Consider the following 17611-nt stretch of genomic DNA (forward strand, 5'->3'; position numbering starts at 1 on the left):
GAACCAAAGAAGATGTCCATCATCAGGTGAATGGATAAAGAAAATGTGGTATATATACACAATGGAATATTATTCAGCTATAAAAAATAATGAAAATCTACTATTTCAGCAAAATGGACATACTAGAGAACATCATGTTGAGTGAAATAAGCCAGACCCAGAAAGACAAATACTGCATGTTCTCCCTTACATGTGGGAGCGAAAGTTCAAAAAACAAAAAGAGAGAAAAAGGAAATGTCTGTGTGTTTCAGTATTGCTGCAAACATGGTTTTGTAAAACTTTGTTTTATAACTTCGGCAGTGGTTAAGAATGTTATACTACTATAGTTTTGGTGATCTGTGATTACTTTAAAATTTACTGTGTATGAGTGAAATGATCATTTTCCCATTATGGTCATTGTCTATATTCTCACTAAAGTATGGGCTTTTTGCTTTTACTTATTAAACTTCTTAGTTGTTGAAGCATTAATCCTTTTTACAGTAATGTCATTTTAAAATATATCATCTCAAAAACTAAAAGAGAGAGAAAGAGAAAGGGAAAAGGAAAGATGGAGGGAGGGGAAGGGAAGGAAGGAATATCATTATGTTCTTAGAATTGTATCTATAAATCACATTGAATCTATTAAAAACTAAATAAAAATTAAAATTTTCAAATAGAGAAAAACGTAAAAATAATTATGTACTACGATAGTTTTAAACATCTGTGATTTTTTAAAAATTTACTGTACATGTGTGAAATTGACATTTTTCATTTAATTGTTGTTTATAGTCCTTGCCTATATTCCTGCTGAACTATGGTCTTTTTACATGTTGAACTTTATTTAGGCACATTGAGTCTTTGACTATTGTGCAAGTTTAAAATACTTGTCTCAGAAATTTGAAAAAAGAAGAAAGAGAAGGGAAGGAGGGAAGAGAAGTAGAGAAAGAAGGGAAGAAAGAAATAAAAAGGAAGAAAGGAAGGAAGGGGGAAGTATCTTTATGTTTTTAGATTTGTATCTGTGAACACTACATTGAATTTGTTCTCTTTGTATTATATCACTTTAACATTAGAATTCATGAAATTGTTTTGTAGTAATTAGCATGGATTTGCTGTGACCCTGAGAATCTAATGTATTCCTCTAAAAAATAAGAAAATGGCCCATAAGAGTTGGTTGAAATGAAGCCAGTGCCCATAGAGAATGCTAGGGTGGGGACTGTTGTGTCAGGACAGGGAGTAGGGTCAGGGTTGGAGTCAGAAAGAGGAGTGACAAGGAGGGTAAGTTCTGAATACCAGGAGCCTCTTTGTAAGCCAAATAGGTCACAGCTTCTGACACCACCCTTGAAGCCCTGTGGTCCATCTCCTCCGTGATTACAATGTCTTTCTCAAATCACCTGCGTTTTCTAGCTTTCAAGACAGAACCAGCTCCAACAACCACAGATGTACCTCTTCATGCTTCATGTTGATTACCAAGCTGTTATAGAAATTTCCCCCTGTAAAACTCCAGCCAAGTGATTATTCAGGAATGAGAGATTATTTGGAAGGACTATCTGAAGCCCACACATCACTGCATTTGGGGACTCTAAATACCACTCTGTTCTCCCATCTTTTTCTGTAAGTGTTAGTGCACATGTGATACATGTCAGGGTCACACTCTCAGGCACTGACAGAAAGCAGAACCCCGGAGATACCCAAGACGGAACTGCAGACAAGGAAGGGAGATGCTAATAGTAAACACAGGCCAACAGAATTAATACTCCAGAAGCTTTGCCTGTGTTCTTGGAATACCCAGGGAAATGCTATTAGAAAATCTATTTCATACAGCTCTGAATGGGTGCCTTCAGTGGACCACCTTTTGATTTGGTCAAGTGGACAAAGGAAATTGAAAATAGATAGAAATCAATAGTGTTGCTGGCGTTGGCATTGTACATGTTGTAAACTAAATATTACACAGCATATCGAAAGACAAAAGGCAATATCCTTGGAAATTATTCATTTTGACCATGTTTCCTTCCAAAATGACATTTAGCTCTCTCAAAGTTTTCATTGGAGGATAAGTGGAATAAAGGTCCAAAGATTGCTCGACATTTTCCTTTTATATGATAAGAAATTGGGTGGCCTGGGAGTTTTACAGTTTAGCATCGCTTGGGTGATAGGTATACAGTTGCTGTTGTCTCCGCAGCTAAACCTCAGCAATAACTTCATTTTTTAATTATTCCTTTTATAAGAGTTCCATTTTCCTTTCAAGTAGAGGTAGAATGGGTCTAAAGGAGGTTCTTATGTTCATACTGTGATACACATATTTCTCTCCAGCGATTACCACGTGCGTATGATGGTCTCAATTACTAAAAAACATATTTGTTGCTCAAACCATATGCTGACTTGGTTGCTCTCAACGAGCATTACATTCAGAGAGTAAAGGGGAGCGCCTTTTGCACATGTGGGCGCATCCACTCTATTATGGAAACAAAGGGCTCTTACCTCATAGCCTATTGCTGTATCAAGTAATAAATGTGACAGTTACCGGTTCGACTTGCCTTATCCCGTCTTCCCGCAGAACTGAAACGTAACATGCTTCTTACTAGGAACAGATGCTGGGAGACCTCTTTTGAAATTCCTCTGGAGAAGCTGCCCTGTTGATTGCAGGAGACGGGAAGGGGCTCTATGCAGATGTCTGCTGGCAGGGATGCATTGTTGTAATTGCTGTTCTGCCGGCCCCTCGCTGAGCACCATGCTTTTCTCTTGTAGGTGATGTGCCTTCAGGACTTCTTTGGTGACGATGACATTTTTATTGCATGTGGACCGGAGAAGTTCCGTTACCAGGATGATTTCTTGCTAGATGAAAGTGGTAAGGAAAAAAAAGTTCAAAACCAGGGGAAATTTGAGGCAGCTTTCCAAAACGAGCTGCACCAGGCCAAGATTATGTCAGCTCCAAAGCTACCAAATCAGTTTCAGACCCTCAACCAGCGTGTCTTTTCCATATCTTGAATTTCTTTGATTTTTTTAAAATATAGGAAACAGATGAAATGATCATTGGAAAAGCCAAATAATGTAGAAGAATAAATTACTGATGGTTAATTTACAATCATTTAATAACTACATTCATATTTTATAGAAAACATTCTTAATTTTTACATTTTAATTACATAGGTTTTCTCTGAATTTATGGTCGAGGGATTTGTGATCATACAATTGTGAATATGTTTTTGCGACTCAACTCCCATGTCACCTCCTTTAATTTCTAGCTGGAGAAATGAGTTAGTAACCCTGTTCATTGACATACTTTGGAATTTGTATGTCATTAGCATATAAGAGGTATCAAAAAGGAGGAAAGTAGTTTCCTTCCACTGAGACATTAGATGTGACCATCTGTAATTGATAAAGTGGGACAATACGGGGTAAAGAATTTCTTAAGAGATGAATATTAACAGTGTGACTCCAAGAATGGCTTTTTGCTGCTTTAAATTATCTCAGAATCTTAACAGGAGCAAAACAAGACAATTGTGTAAAGAGACCCTTCCTAGGTAACATGACTTAGAATTTATTTGGGGAAATATTACAAATTTATTGACAATACACATTCTGTATAGTTTGAAATACTTTTTGAAGTGGTAATGAATTGTTTGGTTAGATCAATGCAAAAAAAGTAATCAACAGCCTTTTTACAAAGCGGCTGGGTAGTGATAGAGCACCTACAATAATAAGGTCAGTGATGTAGAACAGGGACCGCACCCTAACACTGCAGGTGTGTATCCGCATACACTAGCTATATTATATGCACATGCATATAATCAGTTATCTCATTTAAGCTTTCCACAGTTATTTCATATTAGAAATTAGGGTGCATAGGGAGTGACAAGAATAAGAAAAATTAGTTGTTTGTCATGAAATGTCAAATGCTTGATTAAAATACGTGTAGCTATGTCATTTGAAGAATTTATTTTGGTTCAAGGATCCTATCTGGAAGGGTAGATTGGCATTTTTTCCCCCTCTAAATAAGTTTTCTCCAAATACGTCTCATCTTTATCAGTGATTGATGTGCCTTTTAGGGCAAATATTTTTGTAAATATGTCAGACATATCATGTCCTCAGGGAGGGTCTCCCCATCTCTTATCCTCTTTTGAGGATAAGACAGCCTTGCCATTGTGTGGAACATGTGAATGTTAGGAGCCAGGAGGAAGAGCTGACAGCACAGTTTTGAGAAAATAAACTGCCTTGACTTTCAATTTAAAGAAAATAGTGGCTTCTGATAGAATGGTCTGAGAGACCAGATGCGTTCCAAAATGAAAGTTCTATTTGTTGCTTTGATATAGAAAACAGCTTGTCCAAGCCGAGCTGGAATACAGCTCAGTTTCAGATCAGCAGAGTTGGCTATGCACTCCCAAGCCCTCTTGTTTCTATCCAGTTCCCAGGTGGATGTGGGACCACTTCTCCCACCTGACTAGCCTTGGGGAGCTTTCCCCTCCCAACAGCGTGCTGTCACCCCAGGACGCTACACCTACCCCTACTCAATCATGATGGAGGATAGGTAGACTTTTTGAGAATGGTAAAAAAGGAAACTGGAGAAAATCCCTTGCAATTTCCTCTTAGAATCCTTTCTCATTAAAAAAAGAATGCACACAGAATTACAGACTTAGAAACATGTGTGTGCGCGCACACACACACACACACGCACATCCCACAGGACATTGTGGTTTGGCTCTAGGAAGGACTGCTTCAGACTATTTTGGTGAGCACTTGACATCCTGATGAGTCCACCCTTCTTGGTGTGAAAAATATTTGCTGAGTAACAATGTCCTCCTCCACTCTAAAAGAAACACGTGGATATGGGGGGGGGGGTAGCAAAAAGAATCTAAATTGAGATTTTACTTCCTTGGATGAACTTACCCCGAGACTAAATTCACACGTTGACAACTGCAATTTTCCTGTTGCTTGTACAGCATGTTCTGGTGCTAATGTATTAAAATTTGAATCTTTTTTTAAGTGCTCTGAGCATGATTTAGCCTGGCTTATCTCTACTTGCTAAATGGTATTTGCACGTTGATGCTTGATTTGCCTGTTCCATGGTAGCTTCCATAAAGGGGTGTCAGCATGGGGTGCAGACATCTCCAGAATTAATTTGCTCGCCCTGCACAGGGCTTCACTGGATTTAATGGCACTAAGAAGTGCCCTTTTGCCGCAAGGCAGCACTTTTATTTTATCTTTCAGAATTAACTGGGCTCCTAGTGTGTTTGGGATTAGCAATAATACATCCCCCTAATTACTGCTAGAAAAGCTCCTGGGGATGCCTCTTAAGGTCTTGCCAATGAGAACTTTTGCCATCACAGATGTATATTTCATAGGGCCACATGGGAGCCAGGTCAGTGTTAGAAACTGCGAGCGAGCCTCCTTCTTCCCCTAAGTTTTCACGTGCGGAAAAGCTGTCTTCCTCATGCTGGTTCAGAATGTGACCACTTTAGAGACATCGTCATCCATCAGTGGTGTCTTAGCACCTTGGAAGTGGTGGATAGAGTGCGCTATATATAGACAGAAGGGCCTGCAGATCCTTCCCCTGCATGGCTTGCTGTCTAATTTAGAATGAAGAAACATCCTTAAGGAAATGCCAAATTGGAGACAGGAAGCTCAACATGGTGTTGTTTATACGCTGATGACAAAGTGATGAATTTGTGATTTCTTGCCCTTCAAAAGCAGCAGGGCTTTTCTGGTGAGAAATGTCCAGCTCACATCCTTGTGATGAATTTGCTCCTGGAGATCACCTTTGGTCTATTGCCCCACCCTCAGGGCCAATGCCCCCAAACCTGGCCAAATCCTTCACCCACTCACCTTCCTTCCCTGGCTCCCCTACATTAGGCCTACCACCTGCTCCAGAGTCTAAATATCACCAATCCTCTCCTTTCACTTTTCTAATTCTCGTATATTGATCAACCAATCCCCAAAGTGCTGTTGATTCTGTTGGCAATAGGTATTATTTTAAGCTTACATATCAGGTATTTTTAAAAGTTCCCAGAAAACTGGAACTAAACAATGCATGTATTTTTGGTACAAATTTGGAAATCCTTGCATCGTTTTTTCATAAACCACATTTTCCATAAATTTTTTGAAGACCCCCTAATAGTTTTGTTGATGTGATATTACTTTGATATGACTGCTGTAACAAAGTACCCCAAGAAGAGTGGCTTAAAACAACAGAAATTTATTGTTTCATAGTTCTGGAGGCCAAAAGCCCACAATCAGGCTGTGAGTAGAGCTATGCCCTTCTGAAGGCTCTAGTGAAGACTCCTGTCTTGCTTCTTCCAAGTTGCTGCTGGCTGCTGGCTGTTCTCGGCATTCCTTGGCTTGTGGTAGCCTCACTCCAATCTCTACCTCCATCTTCTTGTGATCTTACTATGGGTCATTATATCCCTGTTCTTACAAGGATCCCAATTATTAGATTAGGCCTACCCTATGCAGTGTGACCTCATCTTAACTTGAAAACATCTACAAAGATCCGTTTTCCAAATAAGATCATAATCACGGGTATTAAGCGTTAGGGCTTGAATGTATTTTTCTGGGGCACAAGGTTCAACCCACAGAAGATGTCACTGGGACCTGTCCAGATATTACTTGAACTTGGGTAAGCTAGTTTTCATTTGTTGGTTTTGATCTTTCAATTTGTCTAGTGATTGTAATGTATTTATTAGCATATACAAGCAACAGAGCTGTGGCCAGACTGCCCCCTCATCAGAAAGAGTTAGGGTCCCCAGCTGGGGGTTAGAACAAGGCCCTTAGATAGTCTGAGAATTTCAGCAGTACATTTGACAGAGCCCTTCTTGTGGTCTCTTTGGCTAGGGTGATAATGTATATCTGGATGGTATATGAGTGGTTGTATTTATATTTGACTGAAGTATCCTGTCTGAAAGCTGTTGGTTTATAGGTTGATGTCCAGTGTGTTGGAGGAGGTCTCTATTCAAATTAGCCTATAATGTCTCTGCAGGTAGAGACCCAGTTTGTTTGCTAAGAGTCCCACCACAGGGTTCTGCCTTGGACTCTGCATGCTTTTATGTGATTAGAAATGCCTGTTTGAGAATATTAAAGGTATGTGGATGAAAAACACTGGAAGGGGAGATACTACAATCAAAGACTGGACAGGATCTGCAATAATTCTAACAAATGAATGATATCTAGGAAAATAAAGTTGAATTGGTATAAACAAAAAGTAGTATTCTAGAGTTTTAAAAAAAGGAAAAGAAAGATTGTGCTAATTCATCTGGAGCAATATAGTTTTCATGACAGCATGTGTGAAAATTACTTTTGATTGACTCCAGGCTTAGTGTGAGATGCAGTGTGATACAGTTCATTTGCTGTGTATGTCGGAGGTGTAGTGTGTGTTATAAGTTATATCAGCCCCTCTGGTTGAGGGTCACAAGTGCAAACTAAAACAAAAAAGATTAGAAATACATTATCCAACATTCACAACTCTAAGTGTAGAAGAAGTATAAGTTATTAAGATTTAAAATGTTTTTCTTGGTAAGTTTGTCTTTCTGAAGTTATTAAAGCTCTGAAAACTGCACTAAAATTTTGGGGACATGGTATGTGTGTGTGTGCCTATGTACACACACACATACATGTGCATAGACATATACGCATAGTGCTATCTCTGAAGAATTCCAATTCAACTTCTCTCTGCACTAGAATCTGGTGTTCTTCCTGCATATGTCATTCTGCAGCAGAGACTTGCTCGGCTTCTCTGTGAATCTACATGGTTTGGGTATTCAGAAAACACTTGACAAGCATTTCTAGAATATTCCACTCTGACCACCTTCCTGGGACTCATGTACTAAATGAGATTAGACAGAAGCTGCATCAGGCACACATTGCCACAAAGTCCTGATTGCTTTCCTCAGCTCTGAAAGATGAGTACACAGGGCTAGAAACAACGGTACTGGAAGAGAATTGGAAGACAGAGATGTCGCCTAAGCTATGTCCCACTTGCTGTGTGGTCTCTGTTTCTCCGGGCCTGCTTCCTATTCTGTAGAAAACCTTTTTTTCCCTGTGTTGTAATGGACCTCAAATGAGACAATAAATGTCAAAGCACGTACAAAACTGTGTTCCTTATTACTTTGTGAATGATGTTGGTGAATGACACCTCAGCTGAAATATACCTCCTAGTGGATCGCAGCTGGCCTCAGCCATATAGACTCATTTGCAGGACTTAATTGGAGGCAGATGTCATCAAGATTTGCTTTTGGTGCTCTTTAGAGCCAGAAAGTGATAACAAGTGCTTTCTTCTCACTCTCGACTTTTATTCCCATGGCAGAGGTGAGAGGGCCTTTGAAGATATCCGCTCCTCTCTGGAGGGAATCTCTGGAAAATTAAACCAAAGCGTGTTTAGAAGGACTGGTCAGATTTTTAAAACTGACAGCACTCAAGGGTCTATCCCTTGGGAAACATCTCCCTCTTGCTATATCCACATTGATTTGGGCCAAAGATGCCATGGAAGGTCCTGCTGCTGTGCCCAGAGCTAGAGGTGCTGGGCAACATGCAGGCCGTTGGGAGCAGCAGAAGGTGCTGAGAGTCTGGATAAAGACCGAGTGGTTTTTGAGCTGCTGCTGATTCATTCATCCTTCGGGTCATTCACTCATTTATTTAATAAGGGACCCTAACTTGCTCTACATTGGGCGATGTGCTAGCACGGGTAACTGTAGACAGTAACACTTACATAAAATACGACCCTTTGTAGGGACTTTTAATTTGCTTATGTCTAAAGATCAAAGGATCATAGGCACTAAACTTCGTCCCCAGAACATTCAATATTTCTTCTTGTTCTCATGGATTTTATCTCTTAGGAGTAATATTATGCTAAAAAGATGAATGGCCTGCAACAGACTGACAATTTTTTATAGACTTAACTCTTAGCTGAGTTATGAAGCCAGTTCACACTGAGTCTGACTCACAAACACATGAGTTATACCTTTGGGTGACTGGCACATTGAACACACAAAATTAGAAGGTTTTATCAGATTTTTATTTTTAATTATCTTCCATGGCCCTTTCATAGATTTATATAGTGGCAGAAGCTCTTATTTTGCCATTAGATGACACCTTGAAAATCCCAGGATTTCTCTGGTCTCTCTTAAGAAAGCTGCCAATTACCATCTCAATTCAAAAGTGAAAATATCTAGTCCTGCATAAGAGTCATTCAGAACTGGAGTTCTTTTCCCACACCCATCCAGTGCCCAACAAAGTCTGCCATACTCTGAAGGACAGGCCAGTGGGATGCTTTCTGTCCTCTCACTCACCTGCTGCCTGCTATCTGTGATCCTTGGAGACTGGAATGGGGCTGGGAGGGGTGGGACAGGGTGACAATGCTTGTTTTCTGAAGTTCTTCCTGTTGCTTTTAGGTGACTCCCTTGAGAATAGTTTAATTAGCTCCACATCACTATAACCAAGCCTCCTTTACTGTGCTGCCCGAGATTTGAGGTGAAGGCCATATGTGTAAACACTGGTCTGCCCTTTCCCTCTTCACAGAGGACACTGACCGAGCACTCCCAGTCTCCCAATGAAGCCCCTGTCAAGGTGGAGAGGAGCAGCACCCCTCTTGGAATGACAGGGTTCACAGAGAGACAGCTCTCTCTACAGAAATCCTCTTCCTCACAGATCCCTGATCTCCAGTACCTCCAGATTTTATACCCTTGACGTGAGTAATGAGACTCAGGCCTATACTAGTTTATATCTACTTATTTAAGCTTTGACATTCCTGGAAATTGATCCTTCTCACAATTCACTTTGGTGACTGATTCACATCTCTTTGGGGCCTGGGTGAAATTTCCTATTTGAGTCCTATCACATTTGTCAGCTGGCTTCCATCCCTAGCACACAACCTTCAAATCACTGTATCTGATGTTCTTCCTCTCTCTCTCTCTCTCTCTCTCTCTGTTTCCGTTATCCTCCTTGACTTCTTTGCAGCAGTTGCCATTTTTGATGGTTCCCTCCTTGGAATTCTCTCCCCTGGACCTTCCTAGTGCTTTGCTGTCCTGGCTTCTGCACCTCTCTGACTTCTCCTGAGCCTCTTTGAGGTTTGCTTCTGCCATATATCCATTCATAATTGCTCCCTAAGATTCATTCCTCAACCCTTTTTTTCCACTTAATTACTCTATTCCTCGCCAAGTTCACTGACTTTAATGATTTCAGCAATGATGGTTATGGTAGACAGCGATGGTGACAAATGGCAACCAGATGGTAGACAATAAGCAGAGCCTTTGAAGTATGTATAATTTTCTCAATTTTACAATTAAGGAAATTAAGGCTTAGAAATGATAAATAATTTGTTCAAGGCCACACAGCTAGTGTTGAAGGTAGAGTTCAAACCCAGTTTGATTACACATTCTCAACTTCTAGTTGTTCATCCTCTGAAATCTACGTCTGTATCCTGACTCCCCTCAAGAGCTCCAACTTGCCATTATGAACTTCCATATGATTATTCCATGGCTGCCTGAGATTCAGCACATCATGCCACTGACCTCACCATCTTCTTGGTCACCTGTCTTCCTCTGTTTCCTAGTTTGATCTGTGGCATCATCATTCTCCTTAACACAAAGCTTGCAAAAACATAGTCCTCTTTTATTCATCTTCACTTCACCCTCACCTTCGCTCCATACCAACATTTTATCCTCCTGCTTTGCAATGTTACTGCCATTGTATCAGATCAGTTCCTCATCATCTCCTGCTTATACTCGGATAAAGATGTCTTAACTTGGTTTCCTGATTCTAGTCTTTGTTCCCCTCCATGTTTGAACACAGGTGGATTCTCTCGGGTTCCTCCGCTAGCCCTCTGAGGCCCACAGGCCCATTGGTGTGCTTCTCTGGGGCATTGTAATCTGACTCTGTTGTATCTTTCCAGTTGACACCATCTCTGTGTCCCTCAGCACTCCAGCCACAGCATTATTTGTGTCTTATTTTTTACCCCAAATCTGGTTATTTTCAATATTCCTGCCCTTGTTCATACTGTCGCGTCTACTTGGAACCCTTTTCTTCCTTTCTGCCTTCCCCATCTTATTGTCCTTTGAGGTCCAATTTAACAATTGCCCCCCCCCCCCCCTTTTTGACAGGCAGAGTTAGACAGTGAGAGAGACAGAGAGAAAGGTCTTCCTTCCGTTGGTTCACTCCCCTAATGGCCGCTATGGCCTGCGCTGTGCCGATCCAAAGCCAGGAGCCGGGTGCTTCCTCCCAGTCTCCCATGCGGGTGCAGGAACCCAAACACTTGGGCCATCCTCCGCTGCCCTCCTGGGCCACAGCAGAGAGCTGGACTGGAAGAGGAACAACCAGGACTAGTACCTGGCGCCCCGACCGGAACTAGAACCCTGGTGCTGGCGCCGCAGGCAGAGGATTAGCCAATTGAGCCACGGCTCTGGCCCAACAATTGCCTGACCTGTTTACTTGGTTTCAGTGAATTACTGATGACTCTTTTTCCAGCCCTTTACTGCTTTCTCTAGTACAACATTTTGGTAATTGTGCCTTGTGTTATGGGTTTTCCATTTTATAAAAGAATGCCTAGTTTATAAATATTTTATCACATTCAATTCTCAGAAAAGCTCTGCAGTTTTGCTTGACAAATAAAGAAAGCCAAGTTATGAGAAGTTAAGAAACTGTCCACAGTCACTGCATTAGGATTCTTCAGAAAAAAAACACAAAAGGAGAGACATAGTCAAATGGATAGAGAGAGATTTATTGATTGTCTCGTGTAACTATGGAGACTGAAAAGTCCCTGGGGCTGCTGTGGACACTGAGGAAAGCCAGTGGTACAATTTAATCCAAGTCCAAAAGCCTGAGAACTACGGACTCTGATGGTGCGAATCCCATGCCAGGTAGAGGAGAGGATGAAGTGATATGTACCAGCTCAAGCAGTGAGGCCTGGAAAAACCTGAATTCCTCCTGTCTCTGCCTTTTGTCCTATTTAGGCCTTCAGTTGTTTGAATTGTTTGGATGATGTCTACACATTGACTTTATGGAATCCACCAATTCAAATGCTAATCTCATTCAAAAACACCCTCACGGACATATGCAGAAATAATTTGACTCTGGGCACCCTGTGGCCCAATCAGGTTGACACATAAAACTAAGCATCCTTGTCTCATCCCCAGTAGGTAACAGAATTGGGATGGAAAGTAAGGATACCAGACTCTTCGCATTTTACCTTTTTGAATTGTAAGGGTCTTGTTGTTAGTCCTGTGTATCATTCTTCTCCGTATACCCAGCACCTATCAGGGTATTCCTAGTAAGGGCCCAAGAAATGTTAGCTGAATCAGTGGTTGCAATAGGAATTAACTTCACCTGTCCAACCTTTGGATGCTTAAGGACTGCAACCCAGAACTTCCCCAAAACTGGTTTTAATCATAAGCTTTCTTGGGCAAAGTTCCTTTCACTGTTTTCTCTCAAGAGCACTCTGCTATGTTGGAAAGTCATATTATCAATATCCTATTTAAAATGTCACCCAGAACTGAACACAACATGTTCATGGAGGCTCCAAAGAGCATAGAGGATATAAACTTTTTTGATAGAGGCATCAAACTTGTTTGCACTCAGTCTAAGGGTGAATATTGTATCTTTTAGCAGCTGCAAACGATGCAGGGCGATTAGCTCTTGGCCAGCTGAATTCTCTGAGACCTTCAGACATGATGTCAACCCAGGTCCTACTTACTTAATTGCATATTTGAACCTCTATCCAGTGCTTTAATTGTATCGTGCCAGATAGCATCTTATTCATTTTAGTCATTAATTCTGGCCATTTAAAACCCTTATGCATCCAAATTTTGCCCGGAGATAAATAATGGCAGAGAAGAGAGTTCAAATAAGGTCTGTCTGATTTCCAAGTCCTTGCTCTTCCCAAAAAAAGTTATGCTTCCAGGTGCGTAGCCAAAGACTAGTAGCATAGCTGCTTAAAAACTCTCAAAAAGAAAAAGAAAGGAAAAGCTACAATAACTCACTTAGGTTTTCTTAGGGCAGTTATGACAAGGTGTCCTTAGGCCTGATGTCCAGTCTTGGTTGAGTTGATCTCCATCTGCAGCTCAGTAGTGAACTGTCAAAATGTAAACTTGGGTGAATTAAAATTTTATCAAGTTTGAACAGACAGCAATTCATAAAGTGGGCAGCACAAAATTGAAAGGGTTTGAGGGTAAGCCTTTTATGTGGTAAATGTAGAATCAAGACAAAGAAAATATTTGATCGGTTAAAATGTAGCAGTAGTCTTGTTTGGGTCATTCCAATGGAAAATTGCTAGTTGACAATTTCTGATTGGTTAAGCTTAAGTTTCATTTTATCTTTTACAATGAGTTGAGTTTCAATTTGCTGACAGAGGAATCTGAAGCATTGAAATCATCTCAGCCTAATGGACTTTCCATTTATCTTTTTAAACAAATCGAGGAAAATAACAGATTCTTCTCTCTCTTCCACTAGATCACATGTACCTCCGAGTGCAGGTACTTTAGGATTTTCTTCTTAAAATAGGTCTACGGAGCATATGCACTGTGTTTTTATTCCTGTTTATAGTCTTCCAGTTCAGTTCCCCACACGAAGCATGTGTTAAGAGTCTACTATGCGCCAGACAGTGTTAGAGTTCAAGCAAAAAAAGTTCTAGAAAGTTAAATAGCTCCTTATAGAAAAGCATAGGACATGAGGGCCGGCGCCACGGCTCAATAGGCTAATCCTCCGCCTGTGGCACCGGCATACCGGATTCTAGTCCCAGTCGGGGCACCGGATTCTGTCCCGGTTGTCCCTCTTCCAGGCCAGCTCTCTGCTGTGGCCCGGGAGTGCAGTGGAGGATGGCCCAAGTGCTTGGGCCCTGCACCCGCATGGGAGACTGGAAGGAAGCACCTGGCTCCTGGCTTCAGATCAGCACGGTGCGCCGGCCGCAGCACACTGGCTGCGGCGGCCATTGGAGGGTGAACCAACAGCAAAAAGGAAGACCTTTCTCTCTGTCTCTCTCTCTCTCTCACTGTCCACTCTGCCTGTCAAAAAAAAAAAAAAAAAAAAAAGCCGGCGCCGTGGCTCACTAGGCTAATCCTCTGCCTTGCGGCGCCGGCACACCGGGTTCTAGTCCCGGTCGGGGCACCGGATTCTGTCCCGGTTGCCCCTCTTCCAGGCCAGCTCTCTGCTGTGGCCAGGGAGTGCAGTGGAGGATGGCCCAAGTCCTTGGGCCCTGCACACCATGGGAGACCAGGATAAGTACCTGGCTCCTGCCATCGGATCAGCGCGGTGCGCTGGTTGCAGCGCGCCGGCCACGGCGGCCATTGGAGGGTGAACCAACGGCAAAGGAAGACCTTTCTCTCTGTCTCTGTCTCTCACTGTCCACTCTGCCTGTCAAAAAAAAATAAATAAATAAAATAAAATAAAAAAGAAAGAAAGAAAAAAGAAAAAAAGAAAAAAAGAAAAGCATAGGAGATGAAAAAAGTCATTGTTGCCAATACTTGATGTGAAGGTGATTTTAAAATTCAGTTTCAAAACTAGGTACTAACTTGATATGTGTGTAAATAGAGGCTGTCTTTAAAGATTTTCATTACTATAAGTGTTATAAATAAATAAAATATAACAAGACACTGATATTCTTGACTCTTCACTGCCTAAAGGCACATTGTCTCTCTCAAAAGCTCTGGAAAACAAACAAATGGATAAGATTTTAGTGAAAAAAAAAAGTAAAAATAATAATTATTGTGTGGGTAACTTATCTTCACATTTCCATAGGCAGAATCCCTGTGGAAGTGTGAGTCCCACTATTTTTAGAGATCTAAAATGGATATGAGGAGTTTCTCTATATTCATGTGAATCCCAGTCAGGTAATCAGAGAACAGAGGCAAGGAGAAGCAACAGGGCTGTCAGGAAATGCCAGCCACAGACCGAAGGGTTCTGCTCATGTTAGCACAGCAGAGGAAAGTGAGCAGAAGCAACCATTGTGAGGTCAGGATGAAAATGAGCATGGCCCTGTTCAAAGACAAAAATCAGTCTCTGCGTTAAGCTTGGTTATTAAGGTGCATTAGTGCCAGCAGGTTCAGTAACTGACTTTTGTTCACTTGTTGATGTCTCACTGATGTGACAGCTCAGACAGCTCTCTGATATGACCTCACCCAGCTGGTGAGAACTGAGGGTATAAAACTTTTCAATTTGTTAGCTCTGGAAAACAATTCCTTTTTTTCTAGGTTTGCCCTTCCACTTTAATGTCAACTTAGACAAATCCATGTTTTAATACGGTTTTTGGTTTATTTGTTTCACACTTGACAGCCTTTCAACAGAATTTTTCTGAGAATACCATTAGAAGTCAGAAGATTAGTGTACATTTAAAAAAATCTGGGGAAAATGAGTACTGCTGCTTCTTCCTCAAGTGAAATATAAAATGTTACCATATGCAACAGTATTTCCAGATATGAAAATCAGAATTGCTTAATGTACCATGTAGGAGGGTTTCAAGGCAACTAACATGAATTCACATTTATTTTATCATAGGAACCTGATGTTATAATATACGTAAATGAAGGTTCTTCAGAAAATTCATGAAAACATGGAATTAAAAGATAAGCTTATTTTGGTGCAGACATATTTTGAAATCTGTGCAGAGTTTTTTTCACAGTAGGAATTTTTCATGAACTTTTCAAAGACCCTTCATATGCATGAATTTCAAACTATTTGCAACAATATAATCTTCTCTTAATTCTGCATTCACTAACTTTTTGAAGTATCTACATAGGTAGAATCCCCTCAATTCAGCTGTATTGCGTGATTATCTGTGATGTGCTGGACACTGTTCTGAGTACCAGGCATATCACAGTGAACCAATGAGGGAAAAATTATTGCCCACAAGGAGCTTATATCCCGTTAGAGGAAAACATTTCATAGATAAAATCATAAGCAAAATAAATAGTGTGTCAGAGATAGGTGCTTTAAAGAAGAGTGAAATGGGGGAGAGATCAGGAGTCTATGTTGGGGTGGGTTGTGTGGGAGGATTCAGGGAGATTTCATAACCAGTGACCCTTGAGCAAGGCCTGATGGGGGGATGAAGCCAGCCATGAGGGTCCCAGAGGAAGATGCTCAGAGAGATGGAACAGTCAGTGCAAAGGGTCTGGGATGGAAGTGTGCCTGACATGTAGCCACTGGCGGTTCTGTGGTGGCGCGTATGCTGCAGTGCTGTTCCAACACTACCTATCAGGAGTCCACACAGATGTCTCAGGTTAAGGCCACCACTTCCTCAGCCAGGCTGATCTCACTTCAGAACCAGTCACAGATCAGGGGGTCCCAAGCTGCACCCACTGTTGACCAACTGGCTACAAATTTGGAGGCTCCTATAGCTCCCTTGGGTTCAATAGTTTGCTAGAATAACTGGAACTCAAGAAAGCATTCACAGAATTCAAGAAAGCAGTATATTTATGATTACTGTTTTATTAGAGAGGATATAAATCAAGGCCAGTCAGCTGAAGAGACACGTATGTCTCAGTCTCAAGGATTCCCAAATGTATCCTCATCACATTCCTGGGACACTGATGTGTTCCCATGCAGGAAGCTCAACAAGCTCCTGCTGTCCAGAGCTTTATTGAGGGCTGGTTATGCAGGCTTGAATGATAAAACCAAAAGCCATGTGACTCTGAGCTCAGCTTAAGGCTCCCCCTCCTCCCCAATCGGATGGTTGATATCACATGACCCCAAGTCCCAACCCTCTAATCACAGGATTGACTTTTCTGGTGTGCCCAGTCCTCATTTTGTGTTCATCTCATGAGCATAAACCCAGGTGTGTCCCAAGGGGCTCATGAACAGCACAGACCCACCTATCACTTGGGAAATACCAAGGGTTTAGTAGTTCCTTTCCAGGAACCCAAGAAGACGCCCACATGCTGGGGAAAGCATCCATGCTCATTCTGTTACAATGATGATCCAAACACTTCTAAAAAGAATAAATCAAGCAAAATAACAAAAACAAAGAACTTATAAGACTTTGGATCTTTGCAGAGAAAGGCAAAGTGGTGAGTTCCAACTAAGGCTGGGCAGGCTCACTCCCATTCTTTGACACTCTAGTTGTAAAAGTTTCATTTCTGGACAAGGTCGTAGAAATGTTTTAACAACTGTGTACTCAGCCCACAGTTAACTGTGTCTATTAAGAAGGACCTGTGACATGAATCATCTAAAAATGTGTATAATGCATAATTTCTTTCATATGTTTCTAGAGTATACTTCACATTTCACACTGAGTATTTCTTTCAGGTAGATGGGGAACTGGACTACTTCTGCTGAATGGAATTACTAACTGTTGAAGTTAGAGAACCCTAGGGAATCTCTTTTTTTTAAATGTATTATTTATTTGAAATGCAAAGTTACAGAGAGGCAGAGGCAGAGAGAGAGAGAGAGAGAGAGAGAGAGAATGAGAAAGAGATGTCTTCCATCTGCTAATTCACTCCCCGAATGATTACATTGCCCAGGTCTGAGCCAAGCTGAAGCCAGGAGCCAAGAGCTTCTTCTGCGTCTCCCACATGGGTACAAGGACCCAAGGATTTGGGCCATTTTCCACTGCTTTCCCAGGTGCATTACCAGGGAACTGGATCAGAAGTGGAGCAGCCAGGACTTGAACCGGCACCTATATGAGATGCCAGCATCATAGGTGGTGGCTTCAGCCACTGCACCA

At 41.4% G+C, this 17611-nt stretch overlaps 1 protein-coding gene across 3 annotated transcripts in view; it reads left to right on the forward strand.

Annotated features, from left to right (window-relative positions):
- The window catches only part of DCLK1 (doublecortin like kinase 1), a 391925-nt gene that overhangs the window by 202903 nt on the left and 171411 nt on the right, over positions 1 to 17611 (forward strand). For all 3 annotated transcript variants that reach the window (XM_008273546.5, XM_008273545.5, XM_008273547.5), the window contains exon 4: positions 2725 to 2824. In XM_008273546.5, the coding sequence (XP_008271768.3) occupies positions 2725 to 2824 (100 nt within the window). The remainder of the gene's footprint in view (positions 1 to 2724; positions 2825 to 17611) is intronic.

This window comes from Oryctolagus cuniculus, chromosome 9 (assembly GCF_051225735.1).
Source record: "Oryctolagus cuniculus isolate XC-2025 breed Fujian yellow rabbit chromosome 9, ASM5122573v1, whole genome shotgun sequence".
Lineage (NCBI taxonomy): Eukaryota > Metazoa > Chordata > Mammalia > Lagomorpha > Leporidae > Oryctolagus > Oryctolagus cuniculus.